This window comes from Trichoderma asperellum, chromosome 2 (genome assembly GCF_020647865.1).
Source record: "Trichoderma asperellum chromosome 2, complete sequence".
Classification (NCBI taxonomy): Eukaryota; Fungi; Ascomycota; class Sordariomycetes; order Hypocreales; family Hypocreaceae; genus Trichoderma; species Trichoderma asperellum.
In genome coordinates, this window is record NC_089416.1 from 3,527,797 (window position 1) to 3,555,505 (window position 27,709).

A 27,709-nucleotide genomic window follows, 5' to 3' on the forward strand; every position below is an offset into this window, starting at 1 on the left:
CTTCTGCATCTTACCTTGAAAAATGTGATATTAATACAATTATGGCAACATTGCTATTTACTGTGTCTTTTTGCTTTCAGGCTTGGACTCCGTTTGATCCTCCTTCATGGCTACAATTATGTATGAAATGAGCACTACATTAGCCAGCACAGCAGCCAGTCCCCCGGCCAGCGATGAATTTCCTACAAAGAATTTAGCTAGGTCAGGCCAGTTTGCATCCATAGATGGCATATGTGGGCAGGATCTTACCGTTGAAGACTGTGTGGACTGTCGCAAAGTATGAGCCGATAGGGACGATAATCATGGCAGCTGAGAAGCCGAGGAGCTTGAAAATGACATCTCTAGCGAGAGTGGTCAGAAATTTTGCGTTTAATTGATTGTCACAACCTAATAGATATAGAGGGATGGAGAGAGCCTGTAAGAGTAAGAGAGGGAGCTCACTTTGGGACGGCAGGGCTGATGTTGGACTTTTCCTCGGCGGTGTCATCCTTTTCCAGGATTGTCTTTTCAGAGCTGACAATGCGGCGAGTGGCCATTGTTAAGGATGTCGAGACAAGGGATGATGGCTGAAGGTTGTGGGTTGATGGTCGAGGCGGGATGAGAACAAGAATGAGTTTAGTGCTAGATGAGATGAGCTTGATGGAGCTCTCGCCACAAGAGGGTCCCAGCTACGGACACTACTGTGAAATGAAATGGGGGCGAGGCCAATTCGTGCTCTTGTGTGTGCTTGAACTATTCCGGGATCTTGTTCGTCTTATGCCTTGTCTTTGTCTTTATTGTTCTTTGTTGTTCCCTTTGTCCAGAGCTTCGAATCTGTCGTCACTGCTTTTACCTAAAAGAGGCGATGTTGTCCTCCAAGCGTCGTCCGTCTTTCAGCCACCCCCAGATCGAGCATAAAGTGGTCATGTGACTTCGCGACTTGGTGTTCTTACTACGGCGCGTCTCCAGATCGTCACGAAAATTATTTCAAAGTGAAAAAAGTGCCACAATTTTATGGCTGCGGCTCCCCCAGCACCCGCTGCGGATTAACCTCTTTTTCTAATTTTCTGGGACAGGATCTCTCTATCTACGTCACTTGAGATCTAGATATTCGGCAAGCGGGTACCCCTGAGATTTTTTTTACTTTATTTCTTTTTTTTTTTTTTTTTTTTTTTTTGGATTTAGACTTTAGACTCTTTGTTTCTCATTTCCGTCTCACTTTCATTTCGGCTTTGCATTAGATCGCCAGCGGGAAGACAAGAGTTTTCTCTCACTTTTCGAACAAAGAGCTGTCACTTTCTTTCCTCACTAATTTGCTCGTCTGCTTTCATAAAGCACCCCCGCTCCGCACCTCGTTTCCCTGACGATTCTATTCTCCTCTTCTCTCTCTCTCTGTCATGGCGCGCAGTTCATCTCCGCTGCCGCCGCTTTCACAATTGGGCATTGTGCCGCGAACGCCTTCTCTCAGACAGGGACGACCACAGGACGACATGGACGAGCTTGCAGGAGACACAATACCGTGCTCGCCATCAGTCTTCCTGAAGGATGGCGATACCACCCAACCGACACAGGTGCTTAGTCGGCCTGGACTCGCGATGGTCAGATCTTCGTCCCCAGCAGCGAGCGTGATCGAAGTCCCCGCCTCGTCACCGTTCCAGCCGAAACTGCAGCAGACGCGATTGGGCTCCCGCCTGGCACCGGCCGGTACGGTCTTTCGCCCACCTCCCCAGACGCAAGCCGCTCCCGCGAGGAGACCGACTCCGGAACCGATCAGTCTCATTTCCGACGATGAAGACGACATTACCCCTCCGCGAGGAAATATCCGTCCGACTACGTTTAAAACCCAGATAGCCGCTTTTGCATACAAGCCGATCGACGACCAAGAGATGACGAGGAAGCTGCGGCAGATATTCGATGTGTTTGGCGACAGATTCCCGTCGCACAAAGTTAGAGAAGCCCTGAGGAGTTGTGGAAACGACCTGGACGATGCGATCGCGTGGCTAGAACGCAATGTGCCGCGCTCGGCTCAAACCCGAATTTCGCAATCCGCCCCAAAACCCGCAAACGCAAAAACTGCAAAACCGACAAAGTCTACAAAGCCAACACCGTCTGGCACGCGGCGCCTAGTATCCAAGGGGCAAATGCTTTCTCTGTCCAAGCCCCCGTCGCGCTCCCCCTCGCCTTCTGTCGCTTCAGTCGCCTCACTCCCGTCAAGCCCTCCCAGGCCACAGCCTCCGCCACCGAGACGCCGGCTCGTGAATGGCCTCAAGAGACGAGCATCAACGACACCAGAACCTGAGCCAGAAATAGAAGAAGTACCGGCACTGGCCTCGAGCGACGATCCGCTGGTTATAGACCTGGTGGACGACGGGAGAGAGGATACATATCAAGCAGAAGAATCGCCGGAGGCATCAGGGGAAATCGATGACAAGGTACTTGTCTGTATCAATGAAAGTACCTCTCAGGAGTTAGCTGCCATAACGGGCATGAAAGAAGACTTACTCAAACCAATCATCGCCAAACGGCCCTTCTACGACCTAATGCAGGCCAGAAGAGTCAATGTCAACAAGAAGCCAGGTGCCCGTAAATCTGCCCGAATCAGCATCGGAGAGACAGTTGTGGATGCCATCCAGGTATTCATGGACGCAGTGACCGCCATTGATCAGGTCGTGACGAAATGTGAGGCCAAGGGCCAAGCAATCAAAGGCGTGTTTGAGACGTGGGACATCAACATGTTTGGTCGGAATAAACGCAGCGCACGATCGACTCCCTCTGAAGATGATGCCCCGCCGACTCCGACAAGCTTGAGTACTACCAAACTTTCAAAACCGCCAATCCCTAGTCAGCCACAGATGATGGACGGCCACTGCGTCATGAAACCCTTCCAGCTTTACGGCTTAAACTGGATGTCGGTCCTCTACAACTACGACATCGGCTGTATTCTAGCTGATGAGATGGGTCTCGGCAAGACCTGCCAGGTCATCTCATTCATGTGCTACCTTGTTGAGGAGTACGAAAACAGTCCCAAGGGAAGACGGCCGTGGCCAAACCTGATTGTGGTGCCTCCCAGTACATACAACAACTGGCTCGGCGAATTCAAGAAATTCGCACCTGAACTCTCCGTAATAGGGTATCGAGGGTCTCAAACGGAACGCATGGAGATTGCCTACGCGGTTGAGCAAGAACCCGAAGCCTATCATGTTGTCCTAGCGACGTACTCACAGATTAATTCGGAAGAGGATATTGGGGCTATGCAGTCATTCGACCTGAACGCTGCCATATTTGATGAGGGACACAAGATGAAGAACCCAGAAACGAAAATTTACAAGGATCTTCGTAGAATCCCATCTGCTTGGAAGATGCTTCTTACGGGTAAGTTCAAATGCAAGCCAGCTATATGAAACAAACGATGTAGCACATCTCATGAAATAAAAGACAGCAGCAGTTTGCTAACGTCCTTTGGCAAACAGGTACCCCAGTTCAGAATAACCTGCTGGAGATGACTTCGCTTCTAAATTTCATCAACCCCAGACTCTTCGATGGTTATATGAACCAAATTCGGTATATTTTCAGCCAAAAGGTGACGATTCGTGATGTTACCAATGGCGCTTTCCTGTATAGTGAACGGGTCAAACGCGCAAGGACAATCCTCGAGCCTTTTATCCTTCAGCGTCGCAAAGACCAGGTATTATCTGACATGCCTCGCAAGATCTGCAACGTCATTCATTGCGACATGCCCGAAGCACAAAAGGACGTCTACGATGAGTACGAAGAATTGTTCAAAATGGAACCATCTCAACGTACCTCACGGGAATCACGCGGTCGACAAAACGATCAGAATAACGTCTGGATACAGCTGCGGAAAGCGGCCTTGCATCCTCTGCTCTTCCGCCGCCATTTTACAGACAAAAAGGTTACGGAGATGGCCAAGATATTAATGGATCGGCTCGATCAGTCTGAACTTCATCAACCTGATATCAAACATCTTATTCAAGAGCTGAAAAATTCGTCTGACTTTGAACTTCATCTTTGGTGTCGCGACTATCCTGGCTTACTGAAGCAATTCGATATTGCACCTACAACAGAACTTGAAAGCGGCAAGATCAGAAAACTTATGGAGTTGATTGAGAAATATCAGAAGAATGGCGATCGCGTCCTCGTCTTTAGCAAGTTTTCACGGATTATTGAGCTCTTGCAAGAAGTGCTTGCGCGTCAAGACATTGACCACCGCGTGCTGATGGGCAACACCAATGTGTCAGACCGACAGACGCTGATTGATGAATTCAACCAAGACCCTAGCATCCCTGTCTTTTTACTGACCACTGGCGCGGGTGGTACTGGCATCAACCTAACGTCAGCCAACAAGGTTATAATCTTTGACCAGTCGGATAATCCTCAAGACGACATCCAGGCAGAGAACCGTGCACACCGTCTTGGACAGAAACGAGACGTGGAGGTGATTCGGCTCATCTCAACACATACCATCGAGGAGCTTATTTACAAGGCCTGCCAAAAGAAAATTGAACTGGCAAACAAGGTTACCGGCGTGATCGAAGAATCCGCTGCGGACGCGAGCAAGAATCTCGAGCAAGAAGTGCGCAAGATGATGGAAGAGCAAATGACACCCCCGTAGGACGGACAACGCAGCCCATTCTAGCCACTGCTGAGCATCCAAGTTTGGTCTTGTCCCTTTTTTTGAGAAGAGACAACTTAGAGGGGGTGTTTCGGAAAGATAACAAAATGGTCGGCAGCATGATTGTTGCAATGGCGTTAACGTCTTTGAGCTTGTTTTGGTACTTTATTTTAACCTTTTTTTTTTTCTTTTCATCGGATGTTGGTCCATCAATTGATGGTCTAATTATTGAGCATACATGCATGATGGAATCACGATATGGACATGGGCCAAAGGGATTCGTTGGTGCATATTCAAAGTGGGTTAGCACCAGACTACCCATGCCTTTTCTTTTCTTTTAATGAGTAGTATTATTTCTTGGCCCTATTGGGTTGGAAGCAGGTGAACACAGGAGTGAACATAAATGGCCAAATCTCAGCATTGTGGAGTGGCATGGTAGAAAGTACACATATAGAGCGAGATGATGATTTAATATGAGCACGATGAGCTTCCTATATGCTTTAATATTCTTTTGTGGATTAAAGTGAAGGTGCCTATATGTGTAGGAAATTGTTATCCAATCCACTACCTTTGTTATTCAGCATCCTAACATTGACTAATGTTGCGAATTTGTAGCTATTTCAAACTTTTTCTATGCCTTCTACTTCTCTAAACATTACATATATATGTGTGTGTGTGTGTGTAGAGAGAGACAAAATAGAGAGAGAGAGAGAGAGAGAGAGAAACAGCAGCACCCATTATTCCTCTTTACTCCTTCCCTAGTCATTCAACTGTAGCCATGTGACAGCATCCAGTCTCATATTGGGATGGCTGGGGAATAGTCCAGTTGGCTGGGCGAATGTGTGAAAGGGAGGCAGGAGAAACAGCCAACCTTTTTATATTTTGGTGAGAATCAAGCTCCCTTTTACATAGACGGCCCGAGATACTTTGTGCCTCCTAGATAGCTGTATTGATCAGTTTTGCACAGGTATTTTTTTTTCCTTCTCTGTCAGAAGAAAAGAGAAAAGAAACTATAAGGGAAAAAAAAAAAAAAAAAGAAAAAAGCATGGGACTTAAAAAGCAAACCGAAATCAATTGGAAGCAACACAGTCAAATATAATGCTTATTCTCTCTCTCTTCTCAGTATGAAAACTATTTCCGTTTACTTCTCTCCCTTGAGTAGAAGGGCTATTGATGCAAGAAAGGGTTACATGTAACTCACGCTTTGGCAGCAGAGGCTGGTCGAGAACATGGGGGCGACACTTTTGTTTCAAACAAACACGTGGTTTTCATGGATTTGGTTAAAGAGGATGCATAGACGGGCCTTTTTTTCTTTTTCCACACAGTCCTTGCATGATTGATTCAGTGCCACCGATTTTATTACTAGGCTAGAATACCTAGTCCTTTGTCAGTTGAGTTGGGGATACGTCACACGAGGAAGAGAAAACGCGTAAAATAATTAAAATTATTTTGTAATATTGTTTGTTCTGCCTCTTGGTAACAACAAGTAGGTACTAGTAATAGTGATAAATAGTAGTAGTAGGTAGTAAACCAGTAATAATATCCATGGAGAGCCAGAAAATCTAAATCCATCAGGCATGCCTCCCCCTCAAAAATCAAAGTATGCTCAAGCAACATGTGTCTACACTGTAGGTAGATCGGTAGTAGTCAACACTACCTAAAAGAACTTTCCCTTTCCCTTTCGTTGTGTCCCTTCTCCTCGACGCCAGTGCTTCAGAAAGACAAAAAACAACAAATAGACGCGCTGATACAAGTAGTAGATACGATTGACAAGCAGGTAAAGTGTTGATACACAGCTTAGCTCAAAGTAAGAAGCTAAGAGGGGGTTGTTGTTGTTGTTGTTGTTGTTGTTGCTCAGACAAAGGAAAAATAGGACCAGTATAAGTAGTATCAAAAGGACAGACAGACAGACATATTAATAAAATAATAGACCGCTCAACTTGAACAGAGGCCAATACCCCCTTTTGCACAAAGATACATAGAAGAAGAAGGAAGAAATAAAAGAAAAAGAAAGATTGGTCAGTTAAAAGACTGATGTTGGAAACTCATCGCCAGGTAGAGTGCAGTCTTGCTCGTCGACTTCTCGTCTTGACACCAACATCGCCATTCATCATTAGGCTCTTCCAGCGCCTGCCGACGCTGTGTCTATCTTTGCCCAGGCTGCGCGCGCAGTCCTGCCACTCCGTCTTGGACAGCCTCAGCTTCTCGAGCACCAGCTCGACGAGAACGCGATCGTCCTCGAGGCTCCATTCTGAGCCGTCCGCCTCAACCTGGAGGTCGGTGCCGGGCTTTTCGCTATCTTTGCTGTTGGCGCTGCCTTCCAAGAGGTGGATGTCGTGGAAATCAGAGCGCTCGAGTCCCAAGGGGAGTTGTTCAGGGGAGATGCGAGCGCGTTTTGGTGTTGATGGGGCTTGTGGCGATGATGACGGGGATGAGCTGTGTGTCATTTGTAGAGCCTCAGCACCCAGATCTGCCTCAGTGTCCATGTCGGTCTCATCGCTCCTCCCCATGTCGTCGTCAAGCGCGCGCCGGCGTTTGTTGACGCCCCTGGGAGGAGCGGGAGGAGTGCGCTTCGCGATCCTCTTCCTCGTTACGGGCGTTTCGTCGCCTTTGCTATCTGACTTATTGCCACGCGCTCGTAGGCGCAGCTTCATAGGCGTGGGAGCGTATGCGAGAGGTGGTGTGGGGAGTTGTGTCAAGGTAGGCGCGGGCGCAAGCGCGCCGTGGTCGTTGCTGGGGGCGGTCATGGTGATGAGAGACTGGAGAGAGCGGCAGGTGTTCATGATGTTGTCGATGGAGTATTGCGCCGACAGCGTCGTAGGGCTGGAGGGCGGTGATACGAATCGGCCAGTGTGTGATCTGGTCGTAGGCGCGGCTCGCGAGCCGTCGCAAGAGAAGGCGGATGGGAGAAGCATGTTGGGCTGAGTGTGGTGTGTGGTGTTTCCTTTTCGCGGTTTAAGGTTGTAGTGAATGTGATGACGGACTTCTCGCAAGAAGCGTCTTTGACAATTGCGCGCGTAAAGCACTTCAATATGCGTTGTTGTGGTTGTTATTGGCTAGTTGTTCGATATGGTGGATGTGCGCGCGCGCGCTGGCAAACCGGGTCGATGAGAAGCGAGTGAATGACGCCGTTCCGGCGGTAGGTTGAAGAAAGAATGACTGATATTGCGTGTAATAGCAGTAAAGACTTGGTTTGGGACAGCAGCAGCCGTGTGTAGTGAATATATTGTTGCTAAGGATAGAGAGTAAGTATGTTGTTGTTGTAGGAACTTGGAGTGCGAACGGGAGGGCGAGGCGCAAGTAATTATGAGAGCGCTGGATGGTGCCTGTGGCAGGGGCTGGGCAGTTATTAGTGCTAGTGTTAGCGTTCTAGAGGGACCCTTCAGGCACTAGAGACACTGGCAGCGGGAGAGGGTCCAAGGGCCGGAAGGTGTCGGGCACCGTGCGAGTGGGAACGTTGTTTGGGTGGCAAGAGGAAAAAATTCATCAGCGCAGAGCACCAATATTCAGCGACCAGGGGAAGGGCCTCTTTTTTTAGGGGGCGCTGAAAGGGCCTGGAGAGGGGCCCCGTCCAGCTTTGCTGCCCTGGGGCAGGGGTGGGCGGTAGCCGGATGCGGCGAACGTTCTGGCGGACGGGGCTGGCGGATGTACCGCGTGGGTATTGCGTGGGTACCGGCAGCCTGCCGGTTGCGTCTAAAGGACGTGAAACAGGACGCAAGTGCATGAAGAGCGGCTACAGCAGGGGTACTTGGAAAGGAGAAGACGCACAATGTGCCGCGATGCCACCTCGCACGGTCTCGCCCACTACACGTCCAAATGCGGCGGGCGAGGAACGGTGCGAGTAATAGAAGGAGGAGTGTTAGTGAAATGAGCGTCCGTTTGCTGATTCACGCAGCAAGTTCTCTTCTTCCAAGGCACCACGTACCGGTACTGACATGTGCAGCGCCCACAAGCACGACGCGTAATGGGATTGCAAGTAGCAGGTACCTACCGAGGAGACGGAAATCACCTCCAAATTGCAAAATGAAGTTGAACTGAACTGCTCGCTTGCTGCTGGCACTGCCTCCCCCGCAAACCCGCCTCGTTTCCTCTGCTCTTGTTTCTTGAGCTGCAGGCCGTGTCTCTTCACCGAGTCCAAGCTCAGGCTCGCCATGCAAGCACTTACTCGCTGCTCACGCCCTGCAGCAGGGCCACGGGGAAACAAAAATCAGCGGAGCATACAGTACGGATTCCGCCCTGTTTGGCTTGTTGCCAGATACTCAGGCCTCGCTCGACACTGTGCCGCATGCAGAATGACCGTGTTTGTCTCTGCGGTTTGCCTGTTTGTCTTGCCTCGTCCTTGTCCGTCGCGGCCCTTTTGCTCTTCCTCCTCCCTCGCCAAGGCCCTCTGAGTCTCGGTTTCCCTGGAGCTGTCGAGCCTCGAGTCGTCATCTGCAGAGCATTTGCGGGGGAGAAGAGGGTCTGTTTCGATGTCGGTGTCGATGTCGATGTCTTGTCTCGCGGGAACGCCCTGGCAACAGGAGCCCATCCAGGGAAACCGGCCTATCGAAGAAATACGGCTACCTAGTTTCGATGCCGTTGAGGGAGTGCCCCCCTTTGCTCTGCGCTGCTTTCTTCAGCAGACTGCTCGGCCCCATCTGCTGTCTCATGCAACGCACCTTTACCAACACACACATCAGTGCTCTCCTCTTCTTCTCTCCACCCACACACACTAGCTTATAGCTGGACGACGATGTTTAACGGCCTTAAAGTGCGCGATTAGTGTCCGCGACCAAGAGGCACGGCTCGCCCTTGTTAGCTCTCAGCTCCTCTTTTCGCTCTCATCGCCCGCCACCAGAAGGGGCCGCAGTCGAGAACCAACGCTGCCAAGCAAGTTGTTGCTACCACGCCCAAAGGCCACCCAACATGCTCAACGCCCGTCAAGTGATGACGATAGAACTGTGAGCTTATCTCGCTACAGCTTGTGCGCCACGCACCAGCATCTTCCTCCCATGCCAGCTGTGCATGAGATCTGCCTCTTTGTGCCCGAAAACGTGCGGATCCCGGGTCAGATTCCGGCACGAAGACGCCACCATGTAACATGTTCTTGTTTCTCTGGTTCTCTCGGCTTCTTCCTCTGCTTCTACCCCGGTTCTTCCGGCCAATCTTCTCATACTGTATGATGAAGACGGTTTTCGATTGTCAGTCAACGCGGAGATGCATGCGCGATGCCGGCAGCGTCATCGTCCATCTATGAGGTCAATGTTTGTCTCCCTCCGGGTGGGAGACGCCCGCCCTGGCCCTGGAGCTCAATAGTCACTCTGAATAGTCCGTAAGCCCTTTGGAAGGAGTCCGATCTACCCATCTCGATCGATCTCCTCCCTGAGTGGATGACGCTTCTGCTTTGGCTGCCAGTATGGCCAATGAGTTTGGTTCTGCAATTGGAGCTGCCGGAGCTGTAAAGTCTCTTTTGGAGATGCTACCCAACTTGTCTGTTTCTCACGAGCACAGACAAAATGGTAGAAGAGAGGGAGTGTGATGACTTTCTCCTTCTTGTGCCAATAGCTCGCAACTATTGGTTTTGGCGACAGCCCTTTCAGATGTTCACGCAACACCACCGTCTGATCAGCTTGGCCCTTACTAACATTCTAACCATCTTGATGCCACTATTTTACATCAGCTGACCTCTAGTTCTTCAAATACCTCCTAGCCGCACTGCTTCTGTTCTACACCGTACAGCTTACAATGCGACGCCGCAGGGTTGTATTTCTAACGCAATGGCTTTGTGCAGCTCCTTAACCATCACACATTTTGTCCAAATTCATCAAAGCTCAGTCTCTCTTCAGCAGTTACGAGTACGAATTGCGACACAGCGCAGCACGATGGAATGAGGCGGTGCCTGATGGAGCGGCGCAAACAGCGCAACAGAGCAAACACAGGTCCAAAGTCAGCGTCAATCCACCCCCGGTGACGATGAGAAGCGCGTCTCCACGCGTGGCTGACGCGCTTCAACACGCCCCATAAATGACGCAGCCGTTCAGGCATCGCCCAATAATGGGCTGCAGTTTTGCGGGTCGAGTGACCAGCCACCCTTGCTCGCCATCTTCCGCTTAAGAGCTTGCAGCTATAGCCACGAGGCAGCTTTGCCTGCACTTGCCTGCCATTGCGTGGAATTTGTGTGCTTCTCTCTCCGAGCTCCAGAGAGAACGGAATATGTGATGGCCTCTTCCTGGAACGAATAGCGGCAAACCGACCGGATAAGTGCTGGCTTTAAGACCAGTAGAGTGCTCTATTATGCAACGCTCTGCATAACACATGCTATATACTTCATACAATTTCATGCTTCTACCTTGATGCAGAATTGCTCCAGCGCTTACAGGTGCACAGACAAGCTTGGAATTTGAACAGAGAGCTCCTTTAACTGCCACGGGATCGACCCATCAAGGTCTCAGCTTTGTGGAGCTCACAGGGGACCCCCGAGATGCTCAAGCCGCACGTGTGACTGTGACGAAGCGCCGTCTAGCTGATTAGCTGTTAGCCTCGCTACCAGTTGACGCATGACATTATCGAGACCAGTTTTCAATACATAGAGCTTACAGCTAAAAGGTTGCATCCGCCAGGCACTCCCGTTTCACTCATTGTCCAATCGAAATGTGCCAGTGACGACACATATATCGATCGATTCCAAGACCAAACTGATACCAATTGATCTACCTGAAGGTGTCATCGATCAGCGTTTATGCTACTTCAATTTATGCTCTTGCTGGCCTCAGCGCGTGTTGAGGGCGAGATGGTCGTCAGAAGAATGACGGGCGTGCATGGTCCCATCAAATACCGCGATTATGAATGGAATCTGAGTTCGTCGTAGTAAAGAACATTACCAAATACATCATTTTCTCCCCCAGTCTATCTATAAAGCCGTATTTTGTTCAAGACGCCAAATCTTCATCAACGCCTCGTTTCAACGTACAATAGCCCAAGCTTTTGGTTTGCCAATGCAGCCGGCTACGCAAAAGGTCACATTCAATCACAGATAACGTCTCCTCCTCTGGCCATTGTCGCGCCAACGGCAGCATTCCTCACAGTGGTCAATGCACCGTCCCCACCTCCCTCTCTCTCCTGCATCTGTTCTCGCTCGTGACCAACGGTTGAAGAGCAGTTATGAGAGCCAAAAATGACTTTTGTGTGGCGTAGGACCTCGTGATGCCCTGGCATGTAGATTCGATGTTCAGCGTTGCATTGATATCCTTGAGGAGTGTTTTGTTGCTATGGCCTAATTACATCCAGTTGTGCTATTATACTATGCTTTTTATTCTGCAGAGCCCGGTGGATGGGACTCTTGCTTTTGTTGAGGCTGTGGAAGAAGTTGGCGGTGTGGAGGGCTTAAGAGGATTAGATGCTGATGTGTCTTTGGAAAGTAAGAGAAGGATAAAATTCAGTAGTTGTATTGCCAGCGTTTATAGCAAAATACTGGGCGTCTGCTCATGCTGTCGCTATAAGGAGTTGAGCCGCTTGCGATATATATATCTACGATGAGCTCAAAGAAAAGAAAGAGTGTTTGGAGAAGAAGCAACATGTGAATAAATGAATATTAACTGCTCTAAATCAAGAAAAGGCACTGGCCACTTAATTTACTTTACTTTGCTTGCCTGCTTGCTTTCTTTACTTAAATTCCCTAAAGCAAACTCCCTCAAACGCCACCATGATAGAGTGCAATAGCCAAAAGGGAAACATTGCAAAAAAGATACGTCAGAAACAAAAAAAAAAGAAAGAAAAAAAAAAAGAAAGAAAAAAAAAGAAACGAGAAAGCTGATGACAAGAACAGGGCAGCTTTATATCAAATTTCCATCTGATTCCTCGTCATCTTCCTCGGCGTGCAATGTAATAACAAAAAGTGGTAAGAGAAAAGAACAAAGAGAAAATGCAATGTAGGCTTATTATTCCCCTCGAAACAAGACATTAATCTCAAAGACCAAGTTCAGGGGTAACTCCCGTCATTCTTCCTCTTCTCCCATCTTCCTCATCGTTGTCATATAGTATTAAGAAAAAGCAAACTCCCCTCCCAGTAATAAGTCCACTTAACAATGCCTGCTGTATCAAAAAACCTTTTTAAAATATTTCTGTTTTCAAAATCTCCTCTCTCTCATCAAGAATAGTTTTCTCTTTTCCTTCTCTCTCTCTCCTTCTGTGTATGTGTGTGTGTGTGTGCGCGCGTCTAGATAGAGTGGGGGAGGAATACAGTGTTCCTCAAATATCTCGCCAGTATTGTCTCCTAGCCCTTTTGATATTTCTGCTTTCAACTTGCGCGCTCTAAACAGCTTTGCATCAAAAGGCCAAAAACAACAATAAAAAAAAAGCTTGCTCTCTCTGCAGGGGGCCAAAAAAAAAAGTGTATAAACCAAGAAGCTTAGCATAAACGTCGTGATGGAAAGCACGCTCATGAAACATCAAACTCTCGCAGGCAAGACAAAATGATGAGCGGTTATGCAAGAAAAATAAATGGAAAGGAAAGGCGAAAAGAGATAAAAAAAATTATTACCAAGGACAGTTTGGCTTTTTCCGGCAAGAATCCCTCGCTCAAGATATCCAAAGGAGAGGCCGTTCGTAAAGTATCCAAACCTCGCTTGTTTCGTATTAGTCGTGCCCACAACCGCCTAAAAGCGTGCTTTTCTTCTTCTTTATATTCACGTTATTCCGTCTTCTTCTTCAGGCTGAAGTTCACTGCCTTCCTTTCCTTTTTTTTTTCTTCCTTTTCCTTTCTCTCTCTCTTTTACATGACGATACAATCCTTATCGTCTTTGTTTCCTTTTGCTAGTTTGGAGCTCCTCGGAGAGGCAACGTCCATGGGAGTTCCTTGACCTGAGACGGCTGCTTGGATGATAGCCAGTCGCTGCTTGGCCCTCTCATCGCCCGCGTCTGCGGCCTTGACATACCAAACATTGGCCTCGAGAATGTCTCGTCTGCATCCGATGCCCATTTCAGTAAAGTAACCAACTGCATACTGAGCCTTGACGAAACCTAAAACAAAAAAAAAAGCGTCGCGATTAGCGGTCGTGATCGGTTACAGTTTTCAACGATACAAATACAAGCTTGTCAACTTACCCAAATCTGCAGACCGGTGAGCCCATTCATACGCCTCTTCCTCGTCCTTTTCCAGCATTGGTGGCGCACCAACCATGTACCACGCACACAGGCCCATCATAGCCGCTGCATGTCCACGTTCAGCAGCACCGGTATAGAAGTGAACGCTGAGTGCTGGGTCTCGGGGGCAGTTGAGACTTCCGTGCTCGTAAGCATCGCCCATGCGGAAATTGGCCTCTGGGTGGCCCAATTCCGCAGCCTGTGTAAATAGTTCGGCTGCATAGTTGAGATCGCGGAATACGTCGTCACCATAACCCGTTTCATACAAGCATGCCAGTTGGTAGGGGGCAGCATTATACTGCGCATCAGCAGACTCAGCGGCCAGCTTCAACCACTTGATACCCTCGCGATATCTTTTCTCTCCAAGATCTCCGGAAAGGCAGGCCTTACCAAGGCGGGTCATGGCACCCGGATGCCTCTTGGCGGCAGCGGTACGCAGGAACTGGACCGCCTTGGCAGGATCTTTCCGGCATCCCCAGCCAAACTCATAACAGAGAGCCGTTCGGTAGGCAGACTCGGCATGGCCATGCTTAGCAGCAATCACAAAGAGGGGAAAGGCCTGATTGTGGTCTTCTTTGCCCTTGTTGAAGAGACCTGAAGCATAGCCGTCGGCAAGGTAATATTGCGCAAAGGGGTAACCTGCACTGGACAAGCGCTGCAAGATCTGCCGAGCTTCCCGGACCAGCTCAGGGGGAGTGGCCACGGAAGCCTCGACAACGGGACTGTCCAGGTCGCGGAAAGGCTGTGGGCTGTTCTTGCGGCCTTTGGGGTTGGAGAAGTCCAGTCCCTGCTCCTGGGCCACAGATATCAGAAAGACGGCGAAAGAATACTGCACGGTGAAATCGTTGGTCTTCTTGACATTCTGACGGTACATCTCGAGCGTCTTCTGCACGCTAAGCAGTGAGGCGTTGTTGCCCACTACATTTCGAAGTCCCGAGTTGTCCATTGTGATAGGCGGAGGTGCTTGTTGAGAATGGTAAGGCACATTGAGGAGTTCAGCGTATGTTGAAAGGCGAACATCTGGTGACTTTCGTGACTGAACTGACGGAGCGCGCATATGTGAGCCACCAGGCATCAATCCCGGCGACCTCCCTCGCTGCCCATCCGAAAGAACAGAGTAGGCGGACTGGGGCCGTGACAGGGAGCTTCTCCTTAGGTTATTAGACGTGGGAGTCAGATGGCGCCTGATGTTGCCTGCGCTATCAACCAGTTCTGGGTTGGACGGGTTTCGAGTGGCTTCATTTGGAACGCTTGATACGCGGGGTGGGTACTCCTGCTTGCGATAGGGAGGTTGCTGGCCTCGAGGCAGGTTACCCTCGATAATGGAGCTGCCAGGAGAGTCTTCTTCTTCAGGGAGGTATTCCGGCCCTTCGTTTATGCCTGATAATGAACTTGCGCTTGTCGTTGCTGAAGATTTGAAAGAAATAGGCTCTTGAGATGTGTTGGTCGCCTCATCAGACTCACGGCTGTTTCTGTAAACATCTTGTTTTCCCACGCGTTCCTGAGGGCTGGTAGCAGCCGAATCAGTTCTGTCAGCCGCAGCCACGGGAGCAGGCGGGGGTTCACGGTCCGGTTGAGGGGGGCTAGTATCAATCGCTAGGCTAGAAGCATCATCTTGGGACGACTGCCGCTGCGATGCCTCAATAAACGGGAGTTGTAAATCAAGAGCGCCAGAGACAGGACTGCTCAGCAGTCCCTCAAACGATGGCTGCTGGTTCTGCTCGCCAAAATCGGCGAGCGAGCCAAAGCTTGTCTCCTCCGCATGTTGAGGCGCGCTGTCAAGACCTAAGCTTAGAGGCCGGACCTGAGCATCTTGTTGCGGATTCGTTTGACCAGGAGATATCGGAGCTTCCCGCGAGAACGAGGTGTTCTCGGAATCGTCGGCCGCTGACGGTTGCGGAACAGGCTTCCGTACAGTTCCTGCGACGGGTTTCCTTGGCGGCGACAGGCTCTGTCGTATAGAAACTGAGTCTCGTTGGGTAGGCGAACCGGGAGAAGCTGAGGTTAGAGGCGGCGAGGCAGTGACTGCGGCCATGATGTTGGCGGACGGGCCGGCGCACGTCGAATGAGCTCGTCGTCTCCTTGGCCTCTGTGTGAATAGTCAGGGCGAAAGGGAGAATCTCGCAGCAAGTAGTATATCTGCCTAGCTGTGGTGTGGTTGCCGCTAGACGACGCCTTTTACTTAGCAACCAGTCTGATCGAATGCGAAGAGCGCAACCGGGCGTTTGGCGTTGGCGCCTTTGACAGTTTTTGTTTTCCTTTCTGTAGTCGTAAAAAGGAAGAAGATTAAAAAGAAAGATTGGGTATCCTATAAATCCGGCGAATACCTCTTCCAGCGGAGTAAGTGTCGATACCAAACTGAGCTCTATTGCGCGCCGAGGTCCTGAAACTCTGGTGGTTGGTAGTGCGGCGTCCTACGACACAGCAGAGAAAGCGAGCGACTAGTTGGCCGTTTGGCCTTTGTAGCGACTGAGAGTCTGGCGATCAAAGGCGCGCATAAAAAATAAAACCCACGGCGAGGAGGTTCAGCGAGCGAATAGTGGCGATAACGATAATTGCGCCAGCAGCAACAGCAGCAAGACAGAGAGGAAGCTGGGAATTTGCTGGCTGGGAGGGTTGTGGAGGAGGAGAGGCGACTGGAAGTTGGGGGAGGGCCAGCGATATTCAGCAAGGAGGGAAAATTCCACAGGCCGAGACAGACAAGACAGGGCCAAGGCTTGGGTACATGTACCCTTATGGTAGGTACCGAGCGAGGTAAAAGTGGAGGGCGGAGCGCTACGGCTCAGCGAGGGCTAGGCGCGCGCAGGAGGCTACAGGTCACAGGTCCAGCATACGGGGGCCGCTGTAGGCTGCCAGTGCTGTAAAGTCCGTCTGCTGCGTCCTCCCTGCTGCGGTATCTGCAGGCACACAGTCAGCATTGATGTCGAAAATGGAAGACTATCTACACCATCCGTCTCTTGTCTGCCGGCTGGCCTTGTTGGCATCTGCATTCACGGCGCCACGCATCAAAGCAGCTAGATGGATTGTGCCATTGGCATTATTAGGCAGTCGCCGCATACATGCTGGCCATAAGGGGGGGCCAACTAATACGTAGTACTACTAAAGCTGGCGGGCAATATGAGAGAGTTCAGGTACACAGGCACGGAGTAATGTATACTAAAAGGTGCTACTAAACCTACCGGCCCCAAAAGTGTATTCGCCAGCGGGCGGCTGTTAGCGGGCTCCGTGGGCGCTGTCGAAACGTTTTTGATGGCTGTCACTGGCTGTAATGGAATTAATGTTGATTTTAATTTTAAACCATCGCCAAACTCCAGGCACAAAACACCGCACCCCCAAACACCCACCACAACAAGAAACGGATAGAAGGGGGCAGGGAAGCACAGAGAGAACAGGAAAAAAGCCGTCCATGCACGCCGCCATTGCCTCGAATTCAGGCTCAAGACTGCCTCGAGCTGCTCCGGCGGCCAGTAGACTCCGGGCTACCGCTGCTATCCAGCACAGCTGAAGGCTAAGGCAGTGGGGTATTTTGAGCAGAGAGCCTCATCATCCCGCTAGGAGAGGAGGGGGAAACAGAAGCGCCGGGGCTAAAGCAGATCAAACAAGAGAAGGGCGCCTCAATCGAGCTCGGAAGGGATCCAGCTGAAGCTCGATTGAGCCTTGGCTGAGCTCCCTTTGATACGTGGCCCCTCTCACAAGAGGGATCGAAATGCTATCGATTATTGCATGCTTGCACAGATATGTGCTCAAAACACCAAAGATCCCGCCGATGGCGTCGAGCCCAAGCTCTTGTTAGCGAGCCCACTTGGAGTGATGCTTTAGGCTTCAGACGTGGGCCGCTGCTCTCTAGCCTCAACTTGCACATCAGCTCCGAGTCACAGCCGCAGCGCCAACACGGAACTCTTGCGTCAACGCCAAGCCTGGGCTCCAGGCATCGAGTCCACATTCCGCTTTCGTCCTTTACTGCGGCATGCGTGCTACTGTGCTATCAATCTGGCTGGCAATCAGATAGGCATAGAGGGAGAACACGAGCACCTCGCCAGAACTTGGGCTGGATCATTCATTCAATCATTCAACCAACCAACCTTGACGATTCGCGGCTGCAGCGGATACGTCAAAAGCGCCGACGTCTGCGGCCATTGTTCGTAACAACTATAGCAGCATGAGATTCGAGGCGCCGCATGGGCGGTCCCGTCGTTGCTCGTACAGCCTTTTTCCTAATGCATGCACGTCTGACAGAAGCCGGCCCTGGGCTCGCAGCCTCCATGCAACGTCCCCAAATCCAGCGCTCTGCACCCCATACTGTACTGTGCTCGAGTCCATCCAAAGTACAAAGTACGCCGTAGCAGAGCGGTTGCTTCCTGTACAGGAATATCCTGCTACGTATTAATAATGCTCGTACCCGGTCGGGGCACAGACGACGCCCGCCCAGCACAAATAGCATCCAGGTCAACAGGCGACCAATTGTTTCTTCAATTCCGCGTTGCTGTACCGGGCATCTGGATCTGACCCAGTCGAGAGGAACACGGCAGCGTCAATCCGGAACAATGTGTGGCGGCAAATAGAGTGCGGAATACAACCATGACAAAACCCCGTATCCCGTCTGACCTTGACATCCATTGTCACAGCAGTAACATATACAATGAGTGCAGTTCATGTCGTCGTATTCGCGCGCACTGTCCGTCTGCGTGGAGGAGCTGCCAAGATCGATTTTTTAGCCCTTATCCCAGAACACGGCCCCCCTTTTCCGTAGCACGGCATGGCATGGCATGGCATGGCATAGTGGTATCATGTCGTATCCCTCCAAGGTCTGCTGGTCATCCGACGCTGCCAGACCTCGTACCGCTCCGTATTACCTCCCCTTTGCGGCCGAGATCTGCCAGCGTATCGGCACCCAGCGCCCTAGAAGCCACTTCAGTTCTTCATACTAGCAGTGCTAGTACTACCGGCGGTAGTACCAGTAGCACCATCATCTACTAGCAAGCAGTGATATTCCCACTCTTCTCAATGGACCATCCTTGAAAGACCCTGCGTCTTTTTTTCTCGTTTCTGCTTCTCTGTGGAGATGGATCGAAGCATCAAAGAGGGCCTCATCCAGTGAACCCTTGACGCCAAGTTAGTTGCCGGCTACGTTAGCCCCAAGGAGCTTTATCAAAGTCCTAGCAGTTAAAAAGATTAGAAAAGGCAGGCCAAAAAGTAATAGATCGCCACCAAAAACGAGGTGAAGCAGCCTCCCGTAGATCTTGCTTGCTAGGTTGTAATGAGCACGATATGGCTGTTTTCCTCCTTTGCTAGCACCCCCGTTTTGTTCTGGTTTGTTCCAATTTGGACTGGATGGCGACACGACAGCCCCAAACCAGACATTCCCACCCGGCACAATGGCGTCAAATCTCAAGGTGCTATCTCAATGGCGCACGTCTCAGCAGCACTATCCTACTCGTATAGCGCCCTGCCGCTACAGCAGCAGGGAACGGAGATCGAATACAATTACTCGCACACTTGTCGAGAAGGCTATGGGCACGCATACGGCCCGCTTGACCAGCGTTCGTTTCTGTCCGTCCTGTGCTCCCCGAGTCAGCGCTCAGCCGCCCCATGTGCCAAAATTGACTCCTGCACTTCATAAGAGCCCTTGTTATTTCTCTGTACGACCCATCTCGGTTGTGAGAATGGAGCAATCTGTTTTCCTGGAGTATCACGCCAAGGCATAGATCGTAAATCTACCCATCATTGAATCCCTGCTTGCTGGTAGCTCCCGTTGAAATTATACAAGTAAGGATTTAGCATTGCTGCTTTCGCCGGTACTTGAAAGCGTCTTAGCAGCAGGGCAGTCCGTGAGCTAGGAGATACTAACGGCTCATTGCGACTTGTCACAATGCCCCATGGTCTATTAGGAATAGGTATTCGACTGTCCAGATCTGGAGCGCTCCTTTTATCTGCATACTTCATGCTCGTGCAATCCACTAACAGGTAGATACGTAGGCGGGAGAAGAAAAAAACGAGGAATTCAGGATCCATAGCACTCCAAGTAGGTACTATAGATCTTCCAGAGCTAGCTGTCCCACTCCAACTCCGTTGATAGTGCTCTTGTTGATCTGGCGCTATTGTGTAATGTGGCAAACGTTAAAAAAAAAAAAAAAAAAAAAAAAAGGAAAAAGAAAAGCAGCCGGTATGGGGCCCCATCTTGGATCCATACCAGCTCCCTCATCTCAACCCCATGGGCAAATTCTTCTTCCCAAGGAGAGCGAAATGAAAGTAAATTGGCTTTGAGGGGGGCATTGCGAATCATCTTACTGCGACGGCAGGCTTGCCGGCATGAGGACTCGGAGTCTCCTTTGCCATGGCCACCGAGTGGCCTTCGTATTTGACAGGGAAAAGGCCTTGGCGGGCTCCTATCCCAGCACATCGGAATAATAAGAGCGTCCATCAATGGGTCGTTTTTTTTTTTTTTTGGCGGTCCCCGCTCCTGCACATCACCGCATTGTTCAGACGCAACGATAGATTCACTCCAAACCCGCGCGCACCATCGAAATGCTGATATATTATGTTCACGCAACGATGGTTACGGGCGCCATATTATGCAGAGCTGCCCGTCGCCCCTCGACACTCGGAGTCCATGGCATGCTGTTTGATCTAGCGATAGCTGCAATAGTCGTTACACGGGTGCATTCCGCCAACAGGAAAACGAAGAGAAAAAAAAAGCAGGGCTGGTGCAAGTGAGTGCATTAGACCAATGCTCATGTCGCCTTTCTTGCGGTAATAGGCCTCTAGTCCAGGCCTGGCTTGGTGCCGGGCAGCGCGCCAACCGTAACGCCGCCTGCATGGGCAGGGCAGGGCCCAGGCCGTAATGCAACCTGCAGCTCTAAATAGAGACGCAGATACAGGCCCTCTGGCACACCTTGCAGCTTCAGTCCATTACCTTGACATTACGAGCACCTACGTCCTAAGCTGTACTCTATGGTTGTAGCTCCTGTATGTGCCGGAGTCTAAGAGGCCACATCGGCAAGGCTTTGCGCCAAAGTACAGTGATCATGGGCCCTGAGAAATAACACGATGTCGATCCGCATTTGTGATGTCGTGGCTGTGGATATACCCAAGGGCGGTAGACAAACCTTGACCTTCAATTGCGCACCGTGGCCATGAAAACACAGCGTTAAGGTTTCGAAACGTCACATGGAAATACTGGGGCCATTGATCGTTTTCGGCTCCCACCATGGCGCGGTGAGGCTAGCGTTCTAGTTGTGAGATCTGGTGACCCGGCAATTTTCTCATCGGACTTCGGCTGCCTGTGCCCGTTGCTTGGGGCACGACAAGTGACGGAGAACACATGGCTATAGTGCTTCGTATTGATTGTCTTATCAAGCTTTCTGATGTTGGCTTATCCACTGTATGTAAGCCGTACGGATGCCCATCAAGTACAGAGTTGAAATAATCTTTTTTTTCTTTCCTTGTGGGCCGTAGCACTGGTTAGATATCGAGGAGAGCATTGATCGGTTGGTGTATCTATGTATGTAACACTGGGCACGCAACGTATCTGCTGGCGGTGAGCTGCGAACACACCTGCCGAATAGGTGCGAAAGTGCAATATCAATAGCGCCCTGCAGGACTTGGAGGAAAATGGGAGGTATGAAGGAGAATAAAGGAGAACTGGCAAGGCTCAGGCCTAACCACTTGGGTATAGGAGAAAGCTGCCTTTAAACTTTACCTTCTATCAGTATTATTATGTACTTGGCTTAGCTTGGCAGGCACGACTGATGGCGGCTCGTGTAACAGCGGGCGTGGCGTAACTCAAATTCGTGGCGCACAGCCAGGATTGCGATGAATTGAAATTGATCAAAAATATTCTAATACACGCACCAAAAAACATAAAAACAACAAATCATTTACTGTTGCGAGGCAAGCAGGGTGGCGCCTATTCCCAACTCCAGGGTAGGTAGCTAGCCGTAGCTGAGTGGAAGGTCATGGCCTTGGTACAGGGAGGCAGTACTTCGTACCCTACGCCTTTAAACCTGCTGATCGACCGAACGATTAGGCGAGCGAGACGGACTAAAATCTTGCACACGCAATACAAGGGTGCACGGCAAAATGTTCATAGAACTCGCTCGGCGCAGCCACTGGAGTGAGCATCTTCTGCTGTCCTTTGGTAGATGATGCTATCGTATATACCTATATTCTTGCATCCACGATGTGTGGCATACCAAATCACTTGCATCTATGCAAGCTGTTACATGCTTACAGTACACCAGAAGCTGATTAACGGAAAAAAAGGGCAGCCAATAAGAGACGCTCTCCTCTCTCCGCAGGGATGGGATAGAAAAACATGAGAGCAAGAGAGTGGCGACATCCAGGAACCAAGCAAGCAAGACTGGTCCGACTAGGCAGGTACCTGGCTTCGCATATGTACATGCGTCTTCCCCATGCAGCACGGCTTTAAGCAGGTACCCCCTGGCAGCGGGGAACCTGCGGAGGCGGCCGTATGATGTACCCATCGTATCAATCAGAGCTAATCCAAATAGCACCATGGGCCATCTGGCTAGACTGCTGTTAGCACCGCCTAAAGTGCCCCCCCGCGCACTTACATTTGGGGCTGGCTGGCGCCAGGAATAGCAGGTACAGACAGGCACCGAGGGCGCTTTTTCCTCGTCGTGGCCGTCTCGCTGGCTGAACGAACTCTTCTCCCCCCTAACCGCACCAGATTTCTCTGTGAGCGCTGGGGACAAAGGATCCCCTTGGACGCAGCGCTCGTCGTCTCTCGTTCAGACCGTTTGTGTCTCCTACCTTCGTTTTCGCTGCGGCGTATCCCTTCTCCCGCCAGTCGCTTTGTCTCGGAGCTGCGACGCCGCGACGCAAATCGCCTCGAGCTTGTCGAGACGACCGCGCCAGTTCCATCGCGAGCGACGCCTCCAGTTTTCTCTCTATCCGAAACGGCACTGCCGGGTCGAGTCGCTCGCTGAATTTCGCTTGCCTCCCTGTAGAGCGCCTCTCTTCTGCGAACCATCCATCGCCTGCATCTCCTGCCTCTGGCGATTTTTTTTTCTTCCCCTTAGTCGGGCTATCGCTTAGAAAAGAATTCCTTGAACGGCTCTCGACGGTCGATTCAAGCTCGTTCGAGAGTGGACCGCTGTGGGAGCTGGGCTTAGCACTGCTGAGGCACTACGGAGCACTGCTTCGACCGCTAAAGACCGCCTGGCTCTGTGTGGCTGTAGCTATTTTCCCGAGCTCTACTAGCGCCGCTTAGCGCTGTTCTGTTTTTGGCAGGCTGGGCGACGGTCGCTCGTCTCCCAAACAACCCGCCCTCGGTCAAAATAAGCCAATTGGCTGCTTCCCGCTGTGTGTTGCGCATTGTTTGTTTGCTGCGCTGACAGCCTCTCATCAGGTGAGTCGTTGTTTTTGTTTTTGCCCACCACCAATTTGTTTTCTTCTCTCTCCAGACTGCCCCGTCCTGCCGACTATCGCGACCTTCAGAGCGACGCCAGATAGCGGCGCCTTGCGCAGCTAGTCCCTCCTTCGTCTGTTCCCTTGTTATTCCCTGGGATTCGCCCACCGAATCATCATCGTCTGCGGCGCAAGGGCGGGCCTTTGGTCGTCTGTCCCTTTGGAATGTTGCATCCATAGACCACCCTACCGCAGCAACAAGGCCGTTGGTTACTGACATTCTTAGTATAAGAGCCATGTCTCTACCTGAGAGGCCTGGGGCCAGCAGCCCCAACTATAACCGCCGAGCCAGCTATCGAAACCCGCCGGCATCGCGACGCACGCGACCCACGGACATTGAAGCTGGTATATATGAGACGTCATCGATCTCGGGACACCATCGTGGGAAATCCGTCTCCTCATATGCAGAGACAATTTCGAACTCTAATGTGAATACAGAGAGCATGCCTCTGTCGCCCACCGAGCCCTCGTCCGGGAGGACTCCTGACCCTGCCTTTACGCGCAAGAGGAGTCTCATCAGACCGGAGAGGAACCGCATCGACAAAGAGCATAGGAACTATCACTACCACCGCCATGCCGCCAATATGAACGTCTTGCCGTCTTCCACAGGAAATGACCCTTTGTTGGAAAACCTGGCGGCATCGACAGAGCGATCTGCCAACACTGAGAGCGTTAGCGATGAGACCCCTCGCCCTTCTCGAAGCCGAACGGCCAGTGGAGACCATGAGAAGAGCGGTGCCAATGTCAAAACTACGCAGCGCAAGTCGTCGGGCAAAATCACAAAAGAGCACAGCAAGCGATCTTCGAAACGCAAGTCCAAGCCTGTGGAGGATCAAGTCCGACCGCCAAGCTTCTGGAACGTCTACTGCGCGATTGTGACTTTTTGGTGCCCTGATTTTATCCTTGGGTGCTGCAAACCGACGAGAGCTCAGCGCCGAGCTTGGAGAGAAAAGATGGGGTTGATCAGCATCATCTTGGCAATCATGGCCATAGTCGGGTTCGTTACTTTCGGATTTACTGCTGCTGTTTGTGGCTCGCCTCCAACCAGACTGCGTGTAAATGAAGTCTCTGGAGGGTACATGATTTTCCACGGAGTAGCCTATGACTTATCCAATTCTCACCATCCTGCCGCTGAGGGTATTCCGTTGGAGGCGAATGGTCTCGGTGCTAACGTCCTGTACGACCTTCCCGAGAAGCACTCTGGAGACGATGGCAGCTTTCTCTTCCAAAATGTTAATGGCAACTGCAAGGGCCTCATCACCCTTGCTGAGGGCTCTGACGTCCCTACCGACGATTCTGGCAACCTAGCGTGGTATTTCCCCTGCACAACTTTTAAGCAAGATGGGTCTTCCACCCCCAACTTGACCATCCCATACTACCTTGGCTATGCGTGCCATACCTCGGTGAATGCCCGAAATGCATTCTACCTCGATCTCCACGGCACGGCGGATGTATATTTTACGTGGGATGACATCAAGAACAGCTCTCGTAATCTTGTTGCTTATTCTGGTAGCGTTTTGGACCTTAATCTTCTCAACTGGTTCAACGAGAGCCAGGTTCAGATCCCCGATCGCTTCAAGGAACTCCGAGACACGTCTTCCGATGTTAACAAGGCTATCCGTGGCCGTGATGTAACGCGCATGTTCCAGTCCTCGTCTGACAAGAAGAACATGCAGTGCTTCGAAGACATTATCAAGGTTGGCTCCATTGACACCGAGACTGTTGGCTGCATCGCTTCCAAGGTTGTGCTTTACTGCGCCCTGGTTTTGATTCTCTCTGTCGTTGGAGCAAGATTTGCTCTGGCCCTTATTTTCCAATGGTTCATCAGCCGCAACTACGCTGCCGCCAAGACATCTCAGAGCTCTGACCGAAGAAAGCGTAATCGCCAAATTGAAGACTGGTCTGAGGATATTTATCGTGCTCCCGTTCGACTGCCCGGCGATGGCAGCACAGTTGTCACCTCGGATAGAAGCAAGCGAGCGTCCTCTTTCCTACCCACCACATCGCGATTCTCTGGTGTTTCTGGGCCGGATCGAAGCTCTTCATCTCGCCGAGTTCCCACCACAATGGCCAGCCAAGGTGGCTCTAGTTCTCTGTACCCGCCCGCCCCCATGTATAAGCAGGGTAACGATAGCCGCGCAAGCTTCCTTCGTTCAGACCCGTTTGGCGCTGGTCCTATCTCTGATGGTCCCGGCCCAGCTGGCTTTATCCATGACGCTGTTGTCCCTCAGCCTCCCGCTGACTGGATGCCTTTTGGATTTCCTCTTGCGCATACCATGCTCCTGGTTACGGCCTACTCTGAGGGAGAAGAAGGCATTCGGACTACTCTCGATTCAATCGCCACTACGGATTACCCCAACAGCCACAAAGTTATCGTTGTTATCTGCGATGGTATCATTACCGGTGCGGGCGAGACCGTATCAACTCCGGATGTCTGTATAGGCATGATGAAAGACTTCTCCATTCCTCCCGAACTGGTAAAGCCGTATTCCTATGTTGCCGTAGCAAGTGGATCTAAACGACACAATATGGCCAAGGTGTACTGCGGATTCTACGACTATGGGTCTTCGTCTCGAATTCCAGTGGATAAACAACAGCGTGTGCCCATGATTACCATTGTCAAGTGTGGTACTCCTCAAGAGGAAAAGGGATCCAAGCCCGGCAACCGAGGCAAGCGTGACAGTCAGATCATTCTCATGTCGTTCCTCCAAAAGGTCATGTTCGATGAGCGAATGACAGAGCTTGAATATGAGATGTTCAATGGATTATGGAAAGTCACCGGCATCTCTCCCGATTACTATGAAATTCTCCTCATGGTAGACGCCGATACAAAGGTTTTCCCTGACAGTCTTACTCACATGGTTTCCGCTATGGTCAAGGATCCGGATATTATGGGTCTTTGTGGCGAGACCAAGATTGCCAACAAACGAGCCAGCTGGGTGTCGGCCATTCAAGTGTTCGAATATTTCGTCTCCCATCATCTCGCTAAATCCTTTGAATCTGTCTTTGGTGGTGTTACCTGTCTACCCGGATGTTTCTGCATGTATCGTATTAAGGCGCCAAAGGGAGGGCAAAACTATTGGGTTCCAATTCTGGCCAATCCTGACATTGTGGAGCACTATTCAGAAAACGTGGTCGAGACTCTTCACGAGAAGAACCTGTACCTTCTCGGCGAGGATCGCTATCTGACCACGCTCATGCTGCGGACTTTCCCTAAGCGAAAGCAGGTCTTTGTTCCCCAAGCTGTTTGCAAGACTACGGTCCCAGAAGAATTCATGGTTCTGTTATCCCAGCGGCGTCGCTGGATTAACTCTACCGTTCACAACCTGATGGAGCTGGTTCTGGTCCGCGATCTCTGTGGTACCTTTTGTTTTAGTATGCAGTTTGTTGTTTCTGTTGAGCTCATTGGTACTCTTGTGCTTCCAGCAGCCATCGCCTTTACCTTCTACGTCGGTAAGTATTATTTGGAAATTTGTGAAAATGAATATAGTCATTCGAGGTTTGCTGACTTGATGCTTTTCTCTTTAGTTATCACATCCATCATTCATCACCCCCCGCAGATTATACCATTGGTGCTCCTGGGTCTCATTCTTGGTCTCCCTGGTGTTCTTGTCGTCGTCACCGCACACTCTTGGTCTTACATCGTCTGGATGCTCATCTACCTCCTGTCTCTCCCCGTTTGGAATTTTATTCTCCCGGTCTATGCCTTCTGGAAGTTTGACGACTTCTCGTGGGGTGAAACTCGTAAAACGGATGGCGATAAGAAGGGTGGCGGCCACGGGGAGAGCAAGGGAGAATTTGATAGCAGCAAGATTACGATGAAGAGATGGGCCGAATTTGAGCGAGATAAGCGTGCGAAGAGCGCTTACTGGGGATCGAGGGAGAATGTCGTCAGTGGTGGTACCAACAGCTGGGCGATGCCTCCCCCCGGCCACCACAGCGAAGAGTACTTTTCTGACGCGTGATCCGAGCACTTACGGGCATAATGGTGACGTGGATTAAGAATACCGTGCCTTTTTTTTTTCTCTCTAATTTCTTTTTTGGGAATAACGAAATACATATGGGTAACGTCCGCATATTTAACAAAAGGCACACACACACACACACACACACACACACATTTTACTTGCGCATATGATTCGGAGAAAGCTTATTCGCCGCTGTATCTACCCCTTTTCCCAAAACTGAACTGGGATATTCGTTCACACTCTTGTCTTTGCTCTTCGTGGCTGAGAAGGAGATGCTTGATGGCTTTTAATGATTGCGATTACTATTTAGAGGCGATTATGTGTACACAGAGAGGGAAGGTAAAGAGGGGGGCAAGAGAGCAATTCTTTTTTTGTGAATGGGCGTCAACATTTTGTAATAGGCGGGCGATCGATCGATCATTTGAGCGCTGATTGAGTGAATGAGATGATTAGTTGATAAAGTTTGTTGTACATAACTTTTATTATTATTATTATTATTGATGTCATCCGGTTGGAGCTCTGCGGAGATATTGTTATGATGCCCAGTTTTTGGTCTTTTTATCACTACACCTTGGCCAGC

General features: G+C 50.6%; 8 protein-coding genes across 8 annotated transcripts; 2 read left to right on the top strand and 6 right to left on the bottom strand.

The window, feature by feature from the left end:
- Positions 1–57: 57 nt before the first annotated feature.
- On the bottom strand, positions 58–536 carry VMA21 (vacuolar ATPase assembly integral membrane protein vma21; the record flags this gene model as incomplete). Its single annotated transcript, XM_024898999.1, has 3 exons — positions 58–182; positions 250–341; positions 442–536. 3 exons carry the CDS (start codon positions 534–536, stop codon positions 58–60), a joined length of 312 nt encoding a protein of 103 aa, XP_024766778.1.
- A 156-nt stretch (positions 537–692) lies between these two features.
- On the top strand, positions 693–5,098 carry TrAFT101_003462 (uncharacterized protein; the record flags this gene model as incomplete). The annotated part of the gene is made up of 3 exons (XM_024902263.2): positions 693–719; positions 1,452–3,351; positions 3,450–5,098. 3 exons carry the CDS (start codon positions 693–695, stop codon positions 4,610–4,612), a joined length of 3,090 nt encoding a protein of 1,029 aa, XP_024766777.2. The 3' UTR covers positions 4,613–5,098.
- Positions 5,099–6,071: 973 nt separating this feature from the next.
- TrAFT101_003463 (uncharacterized protein) lies at positions 6,072–8,080 on the bottom strand. Its single transcript, XM_024898824.2, has one exon. It carries the CDS (start codon positions 7,525–7,527, stop codon positions 6,658–6,660), a length of 870 nt encoding a protein of 289 aa, XP_024766776.1. The 5' UTR covers positions 7,528–8,080; the 3' UTR covers positions 6,072–6,657.
- A 543-nt stretch (positions 8,081–8,623) lies between these two features.
- TrAFT101_003464 (uncharacterized protein) lies at positions 8,624–9,140 on the bottom strand (the record flags this gene model as incomplete). The annotated part of the gene is made up of 1 exon (XM_066126894.1): positions 8,624–9,140. One exon carries the CDS (start codon positions 9,138–9,140, stop codon positions 8,820–8,822), a length of 321 nt encoding a protein of 106 aa, XP_065983001.1. The 3' UTR covers positions 8,624–8,819.
- A 3,577-nt stretch (positions 9,141–12,717) lies between these two features.
- TrAFT101_003465 (uncharacterized protein) lies at positions 12,718–13,032 on the bottom strand (the record flags this gene model as incomplete). Its single annotated transcript, XM_066126895.1, has 1 exon — positions 12,718–13,032. The coding sequence occupies one exon, from the start codon at positions 13,030–13,032 to the stop codon at positions 12,718–12,720; it is 315 nt and encodes a 104-aa protein (XP_065983002.1).
- A 329-nt stretch (positions 13,033–13,361) lies between these two features.
- Positions 13,362–15,767, bottom strand: TrAFT101_003466 (uncharacterized protein; the record flags this gene model as incomplete). The annotated part of the gene is made up of 2 exons (XM_024903227.2): positions 13,362–13,609; positions 13,694–15,767. The coding sequence occupies 2 exons, from the start codon at positions 15,765–15,767 to the stop codon at positions 13,362–13,364; spliced, it is 2,322 nt and encodes a 773-aa protein (XP_024766774.1).
- Positions 15,768–19,761: 3,994 nt separating this feature from the next.
- TrAFT101_003467 (uncharacterized protein) lies at positions 19,762–20,467 on the bottom strand (the record flags this gene model as incomplete). Its single annotated transcript, XM_066126896.1, has 3 exons — positions 19,762–19,827; positions 20,021–20,118; positions 20,458–20,467. The coding sequence occupies 3 exons, from the start codon at positions 20,465–20,467 to the stop codon at positions 19,762–19,764; spliced, it is 174 nt and encodes a 57-aa protein (XP_065983003.1).
- A 1,913-nt stretch (positions 20,468–22,380) lies between these two features.
- On the top strand, positions 22,381–27,705 carry CHS4 (Chitin synthase 4). Its single transcript, XM_066126897.1, has 4 exons — positions 22,381–23,102; positions 23,394–23,542; positions 23,600–26,614; positions 26,690–27,705. The coding sequence occupies exons 2-4, from the start codon at positions 23,398–23,400 to the stop codon at positions 27,124–27,126; spliced, it is 3,597 nt and encodes a 1,198-aa protein (XP_065983004.1). The 5' UTR covers positions 22,381–23,102; positions 23,394–23,397; the 3' UTR covers positions 27,127–27,705.
- The last annotated feature ends 4 nt before the right edge of the window (positions 27,706–27,709 follow it).

Excerpts from the sequence above, each read along its gene's own strand:
- TrAFT101_003463 (XM_024898824.2), bottom strand. The coding sequence starts at position 7,527 with ATGCTTCTCCCATCCGCCTTCTCTTGCGACGGCTCGCGAGCCGCGCCT.
- CHS4 (XM_066126897.1), top strand. The coding sequence starts at position 23,398 with ATGTCTCTACCTGAGAGGCCTGGGGCCAGCAGCCCCAACTATAACCGC. Across the intron at positions 23,543-23,599 it reads ATCGATCTCGGGACACCATC|AGAGCATGCCTCTGTCGCCC; the intron begins GTGGGAAATCCG and ends ATGTGAATACAG. Across the intron at positions 26,615-26,689 it reads CGCCTTTACCTTCTACGTCG|TTATCACATCCATCATTCAT; the intron begins GTAAGTATTATT and ends TTTTCTCTTTAG.